This window comes from Dendrobates tinctorius, unplaced genomic scaffold (assembly GCF_039654945.1).
Source record: "Dendrobates tinctorius isolate UK_male_01 unplaced genomic scaffold, ASM3965494v1 ptg000232l, whole genome shotgun sequence".
NCBI classification, from domain to species: domain Eukaryota; kingdom Metazoa; phylum Chordata; class Amphibia; order Anura; family Dendrobatidae; genus Dendrobates; species Dendrobates tinctorius.
This window is the reverse complement of record NW_027361899.1, coordinates 12,439,903-12,453,952: the sequence shown is the minus strand read 5'-3', so window position 1 is coordinate 12,453,952 and position 14,050 is coordinate 12,439,903. Positions and strand designations below refer to the sequence as shown.

Genomic DNA, 14,050 nt, shown 5'->3' with positions numbered 1-14,050 from the left:
ATTGTTTAATAAAAATCAATACTTTTTAGACACTATTTTGCATTTGGAGGATCCTTCTTTTACCTATCGGTTCTTAGTCTTTACGGTCCTCCGTGTTACGATTTAGGGCACAGTAGGCTCTTATTGGTCAAAGCCGACATAACCATTAGATGACTGTCGACTGAATGATTCCGTGGCTGATCGTTTGTCTGATAGTCACCTCGACAGTCTCTCCAATACACCGAGTGCTCTCCTGGCCAAGAGCTTCTATGTTCTCTACGAGAGATCCGCGGCTAGACATATCTACTGGCGGCTTATCTCTGAGAAAGCAAAGAGATTGGCAGTCTGAAATCAGCCATGCCTGATCGTCATCTCCCACAACGATCAGTTGACTGGTGACCCAATAGAATGTGGCGAACCTGTCTATTTTGGTGGATTCAGCTGACATTACTGACATAGGAGGTGTCAGCATTAACATGGTCTCAGGAAGTGTCGGACACTGGTATGGGTGTGTGTGTGTTTAGGCAATAAACGGGATATGTGACTTATGTGCTGATGGTTTTCAGTCCCGTGTGATTGGATTGGAATATTTACTTGATTATTTGAGTAGATAACGGGGATAGGTTATAAAAGGTGCTGTCAGTAGGAAGGAAGGACAGTGTGTGGCTGAAGCCACAAGATGTGCCAGGGGAGCAAGTAAACTAAGCAAGAAGTGAAGGAAAGGTAAGTCCTAGTAGAGCTCTCAGGAAGGAGACCGGCGTGGGATTGAGCCTCGCCAGAAGTTGTGTAGGGAAAGCTCCAACAGATTCCGTGAGAGCTCAAGCAGGTTGGCTAAAATCATGAGACATGAAAAGGATGGCTGAAGATCGAAACTCTGGAGAAATGGTTGAAAAATGTGTCCTAAGAAAGTATGAGGATGGCTGTAGCTGTAGCCTGTCCTGGGGAAAATTTCCTAGCCACCTGAGATTTGCATTTCTGACAGCAGCTGAATGCTAATCTAGTACGGTGCGCTCTGCAGATGGGCCTCCCGGGATCTTCTTGGGTTCACAAACTATATTACAAAATTAGACAACTCTTGGCTTGTGAATAAAGCTGTACTTCTAGTGAACCTTCAGGCCATGCCAGGAGCTAAAACCCTTCAGATTTGGGCAATGCTTGTCTTACATCTGTGGTGTTGATGTCAGCCACACGGTACGGCGTATAAGAGACCCCCAGGTGCCAGCACGTGGGTGGGGGACAACCCCAAGGTGCATTAATAACCATGGGGGTTGCTTTCAATTGGTGGTTAAGTCTCTCAATTTGATATTGGTCACTTTTTGTGTAGATTAATTGTGTAGACTATGTTGCACTGGAGTGTGCTGACAGCGTCTGCCAGTGGTGAAAAATGGCACTGCAACTGTCAATGATAAGAGATCGTACAACAGATCATATAATATCATAGAAAAGATGATACTTTCCCTTTAAGTTCCATAAGGGGTCTATGAACAGTTTGAAGTTTTAAGCAAAAGAACGATTTAGTCGAACAGGTTGGAAGCAGATCATAGCCCGGTGTATAGGGATCGGGGATTACGCTTTGCCTGGACAAGTTCCAGAAATGTTCAGGACATGATAAACATTGTGACTACGTCAGTGGGAATGAGCGGCATAGGACACGATCCATAGGGGCACAAGAGATTCTGTTAGGAGTCGGGTTCCTGCGTCTGCTCTGCCGGAATCCAGACCCTTACATTCTGCGGTCTCTTGCTCAGGAGATCGGGAGTCATGTGCTCAGGTCCTGCTCCAGATCTCATTGGTCCATCTCGGAGATCTGGAAGGTCCCGGCTGCTATAAAAAGTGCGCATGGCCGTTCCGCCATGCGCTAGTATAGACTATACTGCTGTGTGTGAATGGTGACGGATGTATGACTCTGGTGACTGACTTATTATGAAACCCCTTCCCTCTGATAATACGCATGTGGTTAGGGAATTAGTTCAGTAGTCTGCGCCAGTCAGTGGCAAGCCTTAGGCCACTGTGCGCACCGCACCTCTGCGCTAGCGTCCGACGTAGCGCCTGCTTTGTAGCTGTGTCGTCCAGCGGCAGTGTTCTGCGCCGCGCTGCAGTTGCAGCCCTTCTTGGTGTTCGCAGTAGCGACGCCGCACACACGGTAGGTCTAGAGGGACGCAGCTCCTCTGTCTTGGGTCCTGCTCCTGTGACCAGATACCGTATGTGCATCTACCTGAGGCCTGTGACTCTAACAGGCTCAGCCTTTTGTATGTTTTTGTTGCGGCGCCTCTGTGTGTGAACAGAGCCCGCTCTGCGCACTTCATGTGAAGTTGAACCCGTGCATATTATACCGCCATATTGCTTGTCTGTCGTTACTCAGCAGCGGTGTAACACCTACTGCACGGTGGACCCCGAGCAGCGAACGCACTTTATTATTTTTATTTAGTGCGTTCCGCCATTCCTAACAGATTCAATACGGAATAGTTAATGATTCAGAGATGAAAATTGTTGTGTAATACAGTGGGTACGGAAAGTATTCAGACCCCTTTACATTTTTCACTCTTTGTTTCATTGCAGCCATTTGGTAAATTCAAAAAAGTTCCTTTTTTCTCATTACTGTGCACTCTGCACCCCATCTTGGCTGAAAAAAACCCAGAAATGTAGAAATTTTTGCAAATTTATTTAAAAAGAAAAACTGAAATATCCCATGGTCCCTTTGCTCACTATTGAGTAGACGCACCTTTATTTAAGTCACATGCTGTCCATGTGAAGGAGCTCAGAGGCAGAATTGTGGCAAGGCACAGATCTGGCCAAGGTTACAAAAGAATTCCTGCAGTACTCAAGGTTCCTTAAGGCCCCGTCACACATAGCAATCTTGCTAGCGAAATCGCTGCTGAGTCACAACTTTTGTGACACAACTGCGATCTCACCACCGAGATCGCTGTGTGTGACAGCGATCAGCAACCGGCCCCCCTGCCGGTATCGCTGATCGCTGCAAGAAACCTCTGGACATTTCTTTCGTCGCTGATCTCCCGCTGGCCAGCACGCATCGCTGCGTGTGACAGGCGGGAGACCAGCGATCAGCTGTAAAATAATAAAAAAAATAAAAAATATTGTTATTCTCACCTTCCGATGTCCCGCACAGTCTTCCCGCCTCTCTCAACGCTCCGGTCCCAGTAATCCTTTGCAAGAATGACCGCGAGACTTCGCGATCCCGTGAGAACGGACGTCATCGCGGTAATTCTCGCAAAGGATTACTGGGACCGGAGCGTTGAGAGAGGCGGGAATGCTGCGCGGAACACCGGAAGGTGAGAATAACAATATTTTTTATTTTAATTCTATTTTTGACATGAATATGGCATCAGCGCTAATGAACACAGCGATGCCGGGCGCTCTGCATCGCTGTGCTAATCGCTGGTGAAGCTGTCTGTTTGACAGCTCACCAGCGATCACATAGCGACTTACCAGCGATCCTGACACGTTGATATCGTTGTCGGGATCGCTGGTAAGTTGCTATGTGTGACTCCAGCTTAAGAGCACAGTGGCCTCCATAATCCTTAAATGGAAGAAGTTTGGCACCATCAGAAGTCTTCCTAGACCTGGCCATCCAGCCAAACTGAGCAATCGTGGGAGAAGAGCCTTGGTGAGAAAGGCAAAGAAGAACCCCAAGATCCCTGTGGCTGAGCTCCACAGATGCAGTAGGGAGATGGGAGAAAGTTCCACAAAGTCAACTATCGCTAGAGCACTCCACCAGTCGGGCCTTTATGGCAGAGTGGCCTGTTGGAAGCCTCTCCTCAGTGCCAGACATATGAAAGCCAACATAGAGTTTACTAAAAACACATGAAGGACTCCCAGACTATGAGAAATAAGATTCTGTGGTCTGTTGAGATGAAAATAGAACTTTTTGGTGATAATTCTAAGCGATATGTGTGGAGAAAACCAGGCACTGCTCATCACCTGCCTAATACAATCCCAACAGTGAAACATGGTGGTGGCAGCATCATGCTATGGGGGTGTTTTTCAGCTGCAGGGACAGGATGACTGGTTGCAATTGCAAGTACAGAGATATTCTGGATGAAAACTTCTTCCAGAGTGCTCTGGACCTCAGACTTGGCCGAAGCTTCACCTTCCAACAAGACAATGACTCTAAGCACACAGCTAAACTAGCAAAGGAGTGGCTTCAGAACAACTTTGTGACCATTCCTGACTGGCCCAGCCAGAGCCCTGACCTAAACCCAACTGAGCATCTCTGGAGAGACTTGAAAATGGCTGTCCACCAACGTTCATCATCCAACCTGACGGAACAGGAGAGGATCTGCAAGGAAGAATGGCAGAGGATCCCCAAATCCAGGGGTGAAAAACTTGTTGCATCATTCCCAAGAAGACTCATGGCTGTACTAGCTCAAAAGGTGCTTCTACTCAATACTGAGCAAAGGGGCTGAAGACTTATGACCATGTGATATTTCAGTTTTTCTTTTTTAATAAATTTGCAAAAATTTCTACATTTTTGTTTTTTTCAGTCAAGATGGGGTGCAGAGTGCACATTAATGAGAAAAAAATGAACTTTTTTGAATTTACCAAATGGTTGCAATGAAAAAAAGAGTGAAAAATTTAAAGGGGTCTGAAGACTTTTTGTACCCACTGTATTTTTTTAAAGGGCCACACAACAGGAGAAGTGCGTTATGTTTAAATCACCCCTGGATATGTAGTATATACTGCAATTGTGTAAGGTGTTGTTTCATGAAAGAATTCCTCTTTTTATGACTTTTTGCTTCCTCCATTTCACTCTTGTGTTAGAAATGACTTGTGATTATTATGTAACTTATTGTCATAATAACCAGTGTAAGGTATTGAAGAAAACACTTCGGGTTAGTATATTCACTAAAGTCCGGTCCACATCTCATCATTTGCTGTGCTATACTATGCTTTAAATTGTTGTTATTCCTGGTCATTGGCTGCTTTAATGTTCATAGCTCTGTTATGGGATTTTATGGTGAAAATATATTAACTTTTCATCCATTGTTATAAACTTTATTATAACATATTGGACTTGAGAAGCAAATGTAAAAACAAGTGAGGTGAAAAGGGAAGTATTTTACATTTTGTTGTTCAGTAAAAGCCATTTTTATTATGGCCTTCATGTGGACCCCATTGCGGTACCACACTGTAGTACAGCATAATTATTCTTAATCAAACTTTACTCAATGTTTTCTCAACAGTTCCACAGTGGGGAAAAATGACATTATTAAAGGAGCTGCAAATTTTAAATAGCGACAGACTGCTAAAAAACCCCACATACAATGAGATGAAATCTGCTGTGAAAATTTGCAGCATTTGCTGCAAGTGTAAAATCCACACTATACATCAATTTTGGCTGTACTTTAACATTTACCATTGAGAATAAATAGTTGTGATAGAGATAACAACTAAAAGATGCTATAATGTAAAAATTAGTCTGTAGCTATAGGAACTACAGCACCTTTCCTGTGTGCAGAGTTCTTTAAGAAATATCCTATCCGTAAATGAGGTCTGGGGCCGTGTTATGATCACGTCTTCTCGCTATGCCTGCATGTCTATTTTCCTGATCTGTTTTGTCTTCGTCGTCTCGGATTAGGACCTGTGTTCTTTTATTTTGGGCTCGAGCCGTACAATATGCACCATGTTCTCACCTCTGTATAAACAGGAAGCTTCTGTACATGCTTGGCGTAGCGTGGAGAGGCAATGTTCTATGTCAAGGACTCTTCCATGTTGTGACACACGTTTCCCTGCTGCTCTGGAGGATGATATACATCTCCTGGCAGTTACTACGTGTCATAGGCTATGCAATATACTGCAGATAAAGCCAAATAGAATAAAACAAAATCAGGAAAAAATATGTTCTGTTTTTATACCTTCAAAAAATGCACAAATATCAAGGAATAGGTTGAGAATGGGAAATGTTCTTGTTACCTAATCACTTTTCTGGGAAATCAGGGTTACAACCAATATGGCTGCCATTGAGTTAGGGTCAGGATTAGAGGATATGACCTGTTAGACCTCATTAACTAATGTTGAGGTCACTCTGTCCGGTAAGATTTGTAGGTGCCAATGTGTAACAGTTAGTTGTCATGTTGTCAGTACGTGACCGGCAGCCTGGTACCTGATACCCGGTGACTGCATTTTATATTAACTGACAATATCATTGCTTTCAGGGATTTTTAAATTATTCTCTTAATACCCTAGACCCCCAGGGTTGTTTATTCCTTATTACACTAGGCCACCAGGGATGCTTAAAATGATCCCCTTTATACTCTAGGTCACCAGGGATGCTTAAATTATCCCCTTAATACACTAGGCCAACAGGGATGCATAAATTATTCCATTAATACACTAGGCTACCAGGGATGCTTAAATTATCCCCTTAAAACACAGGCCACAAGGGAGGCATAAATGATTCCCTTTATACACTAGACCACAAAGGATGCTTGTTTTATCCCCTAAATACGGTAGGTCACCAAGAATGCTTACATTATTCCCTAGGCTACCAGGGATGTTTAAATTACATCCTTTATACACTAGGCCACCAGGGATGCTTAAATTATCCACTTGATACACTAGGCCACCAGGGATGCTTAAATTATTCCCTTAATACTCTAGGCCAGCAAGGATGGTTAAAAATATCTCATACCCTAGATAGCCAGAGATGCTTAAAATAATCCCTTATTACCTTGGGTCACCAGAGATGCTTAAATAAACCCCCTTTAACCTTAGGTGACCAGGGATGATGCATTAATTAATTACTACCGACAGGACACCAGGTATGCTTCCGTGAATCCTTCACTACCCTAGGCTACCAGCCATGACTAAATTACCCGTAATACCCTAGGCCACCAGGGATGCTAAAATGAACTATGAATGATGCTCCTCAGTACCCCAGGCCACCATAACCCTTTATTAAAATAATCATCCATCAAGGATGCTGAAGCTAATCCTGTTACTACTCTTGCTCACCAGGGATGTTAGCGTTAACGCTTTCAATACACCACACACCTCGGATAATAGGTCTATACATAAAGCCACAGACCTAAGATCACACCCTGGATATCTGTGCGGTTGTGACAACCCTCCGATTACATTTCAGGCCATTATGACTCCTTAAGATTATATCCTGAAGTTAATCATTCGGTTTGTCTTTTCTCTCTGCCATCCCATCCTCCTTCACGTGCTTTATATCCGGTGCTCAGTGTCGCCCCCTGCTGACTAGTACGTTCTTTTTATATTCCTGTTCGCCACCGTATAACATTAACCTGGTTTCCTTTATTTCAGAAAATGCTGCTGAAGAAGACGTGTGGATCCAAGACGAGAGTCATTAAAATCCGAGTAAGTTCTTTTATTCTTATTTGTTTCTTAATTGGCTCCTAAATCCTTATTTTTAGGAGATTGGCACTACAACTCCCAGAAATCTCCGCAGCAGAAACAATCGATGTAGACACTGAACCTGCAGGGGTTGACGGGATTCTGCGAAATCAGGTCGACATACAGAGGAGCAGTCATTGTTCCTGTTATAGTAAATATTTATGTTCTTGTAACTTTGTATTGCATCTTGGACAAGTGGAACGGGAAAACTCAATTGTCAATTTATTCCTACTTTTCCATGAGGAATAACAGAGGAACGGCACAAGCTCTCATCATCTTGACTGGCACAACGCAAAGAGAACCCAGAATGTGAACAAAGTGGGTCGCCCTCCCAGGGCGGTGGGTACTCGGTACTGGGCCCGATGAGCTTCAATGGGAGATGTCACGGCAGCTGGGACCCGGCCCGTGGCCCTGGGCGCTCATTGTAAAAAGGGGGAATGTTCAGTGTGCTGATGATGATTAGAATGAATGAGTCGTGACGCCACCTGTGGTGTTCGGCAATGAAGATGTTAAGCCAACGCTGCAGACAGATCCACTGGGACAGATGGTGTGGTGCAGCAGTGATGTTATAGCCCTCCACAGGCAGGGCTGTAGTCCCAGCAGAGTAGGTGAAGTGACACTTAGATGGTGTAGTGTCGGGCGCAGGGGATGTAGCAGTGCCGGGCAGGTTGGCGCAGGAATAAGTGGAGGACACCAGGGCATGTAGTTCCAAAGCTTTACTCAGTCTGTAGTGGCACAAGAGCCCGCATCCGTGCCGTGTCTTCCCGGTCAGGAGCTCGGCCAACTTCCAGGCAAGATGAAGTACTCCTTTCCAACACTCCACCAACATATGTGCCTTTTCTGAACGTCTCCTCTTATAGCGCCTTTGAGTGAAGTCCTCACAGTACTGAGTTACACTGGAGTTCCTCCTGACAGATGTTCCTATGAACTCTACTTGTACGGCAGACAGCTGTAGCCTGCTTCGGGGACTCCTTGCTACCTAGTCCCAGCTCTCTTACGTTGCTGTTGTGCCCCCAAGTCTTGTGTGGAATAAAGTGGTCACTACTTCTATTCCTCCGGTGTCTGTTGCAGGACCATTAGTATCCGTACAACCTCGGGGACCGGACCCCGGCCTTGCGCTTAGAACTAGGGAAGGGTTCTCCTCTAACCCTAATCCTTAGTTCTCTTCTTCTCCTCACGTTCCATACTAATCCTTTCCTTCTTATGGAGAGAATCAGGCTTTCTATCGATGTTCCTTTCCTGTGCCAGCGGACCCAGATCACTGAGGTCGGCTGCCGCACTTCCTTCATCCATCCCACTCAGGGGATCCTCCTTGCAAAGATTGACCTCGTCAGACTCCTGTGACAAACTGACTAAATCCTATCCTCTTCCTGCTCTTTTAGTGCAAACTAAACTCCACCCACCTCCCAGCACGCTTCGTGTTCCAAGCAGGGAGCCACCAATGTGTGCTTTGCTGAACTACTGTGTTGTGTGGGATGCAGGTGTTGGAGTGTGGTCAGGAGTCTCCACCTTACCTGGATGGTGGGGCACCACACCTCAGGAGGAGGTGCAGCACCTCTGTGGCGACTGAACCCTCAGGGGCGCCACAAAAGCACGCGGGGCATTATAAAAACCTAAATATTTGGAAGGAAGCAAATGAGGCTGAACATGTACAACCTGGCTCTGCTACATCTAAGGCTGAAGTTCTGATATCTCATACAGAAGCCATCACAGAAAAAAGGGGAACTCTGCAGAAAAAATCCTCCGTCTGACCCCTCGCTCCAATTGTCCAGCCCGGAGATGAGGGGGCTATAAGATCTGAGCAATTCTACGTTGCTTGTTTGGATCACCTACCCCTGTATATTGGGGATGAGGGCTAATCTGAACCTCAACCAGAGCTGTAACCAGGGCAGGGGAAGGAGGGGCAAGAACCCAGGGTGCTGTGGGAGGCACCAACACTCCCCCCTGTCTTTACCAGAGTTAGGGCACAAGGGCAAGAACAAAAGGCTAGGGCAACAGGGCTAGGGCAGGGGGATTAGGGTAGCAGGTTAGGGCAACTGGGCTGGGGCATCCCGGCTAGGGCAAAAAGGCTATGGCAGGACATCTAGAGTAACAGGGCTAGGCAGCAGGTCTACAGTAACATGGATGGAGGCACAAGGCTAGGGCTACAGGGCGAGAGCCACGGGTTAGGATAACATATCTAGGGTAGCAGGGTTAGAGCAGCACTGCTAAGGCAGCAGGGCTATGGCAGAAGGGATTGGTCAACAGTGCTAGGGCAGTAAGGCTAGAGCAGCGGGGTTAGGACAGCAGGGCTAGGTCAACAGTGTTAGGGCAACAGGGCTAGGGAAGCAGGGTTAAGGCAGCAGGGTTATGTTTTACTGTGCTAAGGAAGTAGGGCTAGGACAGTGAGACTAGGGGAACAGGGCTAGATCAGCAGGGCTAGGACAGCGAGACTAGGGGAACAGGGCTAGATCAGCAGGGCTAGGACAGCGAGACTAGGGGAACAGGGCTAGATCAGCAGGGCTAGGACAGCGAGACTAGGGGAACAGGGCTAGATCAGCAGGGCTAGGACAGCGAGACTAGGGGAACAGGGCTAGATCAGCAGGGCTAGGACAGCGAGACTAGGGAAACAGGGATAGATCAGCAGGGCTAGGACAGTGAGACTAGGGGAACAGGGCTAGATCAGCAGGGCTAGGACAGCGAGACTAGGGGAACAGGGATAGATCAGCAGGGCTAGGACAGCGAGACTAGGGAAACAGGGATAGATCAGCAGGGCTAGGACAGTGAGACTAGGGGAACAGGGCTAGATCAGCAGGGCTAGGACAGCGAGACTAGGGGAACAGGGATAGATCAGCAGGGCTAGGACAGCGAGACTAGGGGAAGCAGGGCTAGGACAACAGACCAAACTTTGTCCCTATTGCTTAAGTCCTAGCTTTGACCCCGGTTTATGTACGAACGACCATTTTTTATGACGTCCCCAGTTGCAGGGAATTCGATCCTCTTTACAATATTAGAGCCGGATGACGGTGAGGTTTTTGGGCCTCTGACCTCTGGTTGTAAATGGCCCCGGTATCTCCAGGGAGCGGCAGACGCTCAGTCACAGCTGGCGGAGGATTATCCTGATTATTCCCAGTGCGTCGCTGTGGGCCGGTGACAGAAGCTCCAGGGCAATTTGTGAATAACACATGGAGTCCTGAGCTCCTCTTCCATGTCGGCTTGTGAGGAGGCCTCTCCAGCGTCCTTATCCTGCGATGACACCACCTCACCTGAGCCTCAGGTCCCTCTGCCCCGCACAGCCCCTACTATTATTCTGGCTGGAGTCCAGGGACCAGATCCTGGAGCCCAAGGAGGGGGACAGGGCACATTGCTCTGACCATAGGGTTGCACTGCTCCACTAGAACATCCTCCAGTGAAGACTGGTTCTGCTGATCTTCCATGAGATCGATGAGATCGCAACCAGGGACCCCAGCAGCACAGAGTATTTCAGAAGGGAACTGTGCTGCTCTGGTTAGATGTCAAAGATGGAGAGTAATTGTCTAGATCTATAGGGCATGAGGTCTGCGGTGCCTCAGTCATGTCACCCAATGTGCTAAATATTTGGTCAGATACATCCAGTGCGTTTAATATATGATGAAAACTAAATGCTACGTTTTTCTTAAAGGGGCAGTACCATATATTTTCTGTTACACGTGGATTTTCTATAGCCTTCCAATATGGACAGGCAGGTCTCACAGTAAGTCTGCAGGCAGGCACACCTCCTCCTCCTCCCTGCACAGGTCACAGAGCATGCCCACAATACTTTCCCATTGTTTCCTACAGTCCACTTATCTCTCGATGAGTTTACAAGGGCTCTGTCAAAACAAAAACCATGTAAAGTTAAAAAAAAAAGTAGAATATATAGAAAATATAAACTATAAAGAATGTTACAAAAGTAACGTCAGTGACACAATCCCTTCAAGGATCTTCTCCATATTAATTTATTGTCTCTTTTTTTGGTGTTTAAGGCTTCTAGAACTTTTCTGGCACGAGGCCTCTAACCCCGAGGACGGTGCCCCTCTACCTCCCACGCGTTCATGGAAATTTTGGCATTTCGGTTCAGGGGAGGAAAACGTTTCTTTCATTTGATCTTTTTGTTCTGCGCTGATGAATATGTATCCCGGAGCAGCTGCAGCATGAAATGAGCCGGAGCTCAGCGTCGTGCCGCATTGTCCGCGGATCATTGTGCTGTCAGCCGGCTCTGCAGCTGCTGCCGAACATCTCCTACCCGCCACGTCTTACTGAATGTGCGCCACCCTGACTCTGCCAGCTGTGCGCAGTCGATGGCGCTCACGTTTAACCATTCGCATCCCTGTACACACCGGCGGAGGACTCGCAGATGTCACCTCAGTCAGCGGTGAAGTCTGACATTAAAGAAACACTCCAGATAAAAGTGATAACGCTCAAAGGCATGGAAGGTAGAAGTCATGCCCTGCCCTCTAGTGGTAAGGCAGTTAGAGGTTTTATTTGCTGCAATTGGAGACAATCAGCAAGTTTGTCAAATGACTCGCCCATACTTACTAAACAGGGGTTATCCCAAACCGGTGACAACAACAACATTGCAGGTGAGCAGTGCTAATGACATTACGACCCCACACACCTGACGAGACGCGTGCATGATCGGAGGTGTCGTGCATGATCGGAGGTGTCGTGCATGATCGTAGGTGTCGTGCATGATCGTAGGTATCGTGCATGATCGTAGGTGTCGTGCATGATCGGAGTTATAGTGCATGATCGGAGGTGTCGTGCATGATCGGAGGTGTCGTGCATGATCGGAGGTGTCGTGCATGATCGTAGGTGTCGTGCATGATCGGAGTTATAGTGCATGATCGGAGTTATAGTGCATGATCGTAGGTATCGTGCATGATCGTAGGTATCGTGCATGATCGGAGTTATAGTGCATGATCAGAGGTGTCGTACACGCATCGTGTTCATTAGAAAAAGGCATGTGCACGATACCCCCGATCATACACACGGGTGAGTAGGGTCGTAATGTCATCGCTTCCAATGCAGAAGTGACCGGCACCTGATAATGCGTCAAATCTATGCCACGGGAGCACCCACTTTTGGGCATCTTTTTGCAGCCCGATTCCCCGGAATTTCCTTGGTAAGTTTGCCCACTCCTAAAGACTTGAGCTTTTATTATGCACTACTTAATTTTACTTAGTTTAGTTCTATCATACCCTCAATGACCCCAAAACATCACTTTTCCCGAGTGGAGGTCACCTTTGATCTTTGGGAGTTTGATTTGTTTCATGGAACCTTTGTTGGCTTCATGATAGAGACGTCTCATGCCACGCCCAGCGTCACTGGAAACGGAGCTTCTATTTCCCATTGTTGTCTTTATGGCTATTTATACCCTGCCAGAAGATATTTGTGCAGGGCCGGAGCCCGGGCTGGAGATGTGGCCTGATACAGCAGACTTGTGTAATGTTGAGTAAGATCATGGCCGGCTCTGCTCTGTTCTTCCATGTCTCTTATCTGGAAAGAGAAGGAACTCTGCCAACTCTTAGTAAGGGTTTCCTGCTCCTTATCTGCCGTCTCTCTGCTCAATGGAGAGAAATGTGCTCTTTCACTCCCTAGGACAACAGAGGCTTTGAGTCTCGAGCCAGAAACTTGTTTTGACATATTACATTTTTGTTTTAATACCCGTGACATTCTAGGGTTTATTTTTAATTACAGCAAACAATGGAGACATTCCCTGAAGAGCAGGGGGATCTGGATGAGGTTTCTCAGGACCCTAGAAGTACCAATGATCACAGGAGGTGACGTCAACTGTACAACTCGACTTTTTGTAGATTTGGTCCTTCTATAAATTTATCCTTCTGTCAGTCTTGGTCCTTCCATTACTTTGTCCATCTTGTAATTCTTGGTCCTTCAATAAATTGAACTATAGTGTAGATCTTGGTTGTTTCATAAATTTGGCTACTTCTTAGACTTAGGTCCTCCCATACAGTCTTTAGTCCTAAAGAATTTATGGAGGTTAATAAATCTTCGTCTTTTTATTAATTTTTTTCCTGCTCGTAGATTTAATAATGTATAAATTCATGCACTTTGTTGTTCTTGGTCCATCCATGAATTCAGATCTAGTTGCAGATCTTGCTCCTTCTATAAATCAGTCTTTGTTGTAGGTCTCGGCCTTTCTGTAATTTCATCCACCTTTATATATCTTGGTCCTTTCTATAAAATCATCCATTTTTTTGTTCTTGTACCTTCTATAAACTCAGAACTTGTAGATCTTTATCCTTCCATAATTTTAGCCTTCTGTCAATCTTGGTCATCCCATAAATTCAGCATTCTTGTAGATCTTAATCCATCCATAAATTCCTACACTTTGTAGTTCTTGGTCCTTACATAAATTCCAACCTTCTTTTAGATCTTTTGTCCTTCCTTAAATTTGACCTTCTGTTGCTCATGGTCTTTTCAGAAATTTGGCTTTCTTGTAGTTCATGGTCCTTCCATAAATTCAGACCTTCTTAAGCTTCTTGGTCCTACCAGAAACTTGGCTTTCTTGTATTTCCTGTTCATTTCCTTGGCTTGAGTTGGTTCAGTGTCTAATGAGGGCAGCTGTCAAATTGTATTGATATGACACCAACACCTCAGAAACTGGATGGTCTGATTTTTGTTTCCTTGGAGAATATATTGTGTTACTTACCATTTACAGTTGTGCTCAAAAGTT

The 14,050-nt window shown here is 46.0% G+C and overlaps 1 protein-coding gene across 4 annotated transcripts in view; it reads left to right on the top strand.

The window, feature by feature from the left end:
- LOC141060057 (uncharacterized) overlaps positions 1 to 14,050 on the top strand; it is a 166,537-nt gene that overhangs the window by 136,423 nt on the left and 16,064 nt on the right. For all 4 annotated transcript variants that reach the window (XM_073556320.1, XM_073556317.1, XM_073556319.1 and 1 more), the window contains one exon: positions 7,267 to 7,320. In XM_073556320.1, coding sequence (XP_073412421.1) covers positions 7,267 to 7,320 — 54 coding nt within the window. The remainder of the gene's footprint in view (positions 1 to 7,266; positions 7,321 to 14,050) is intronic.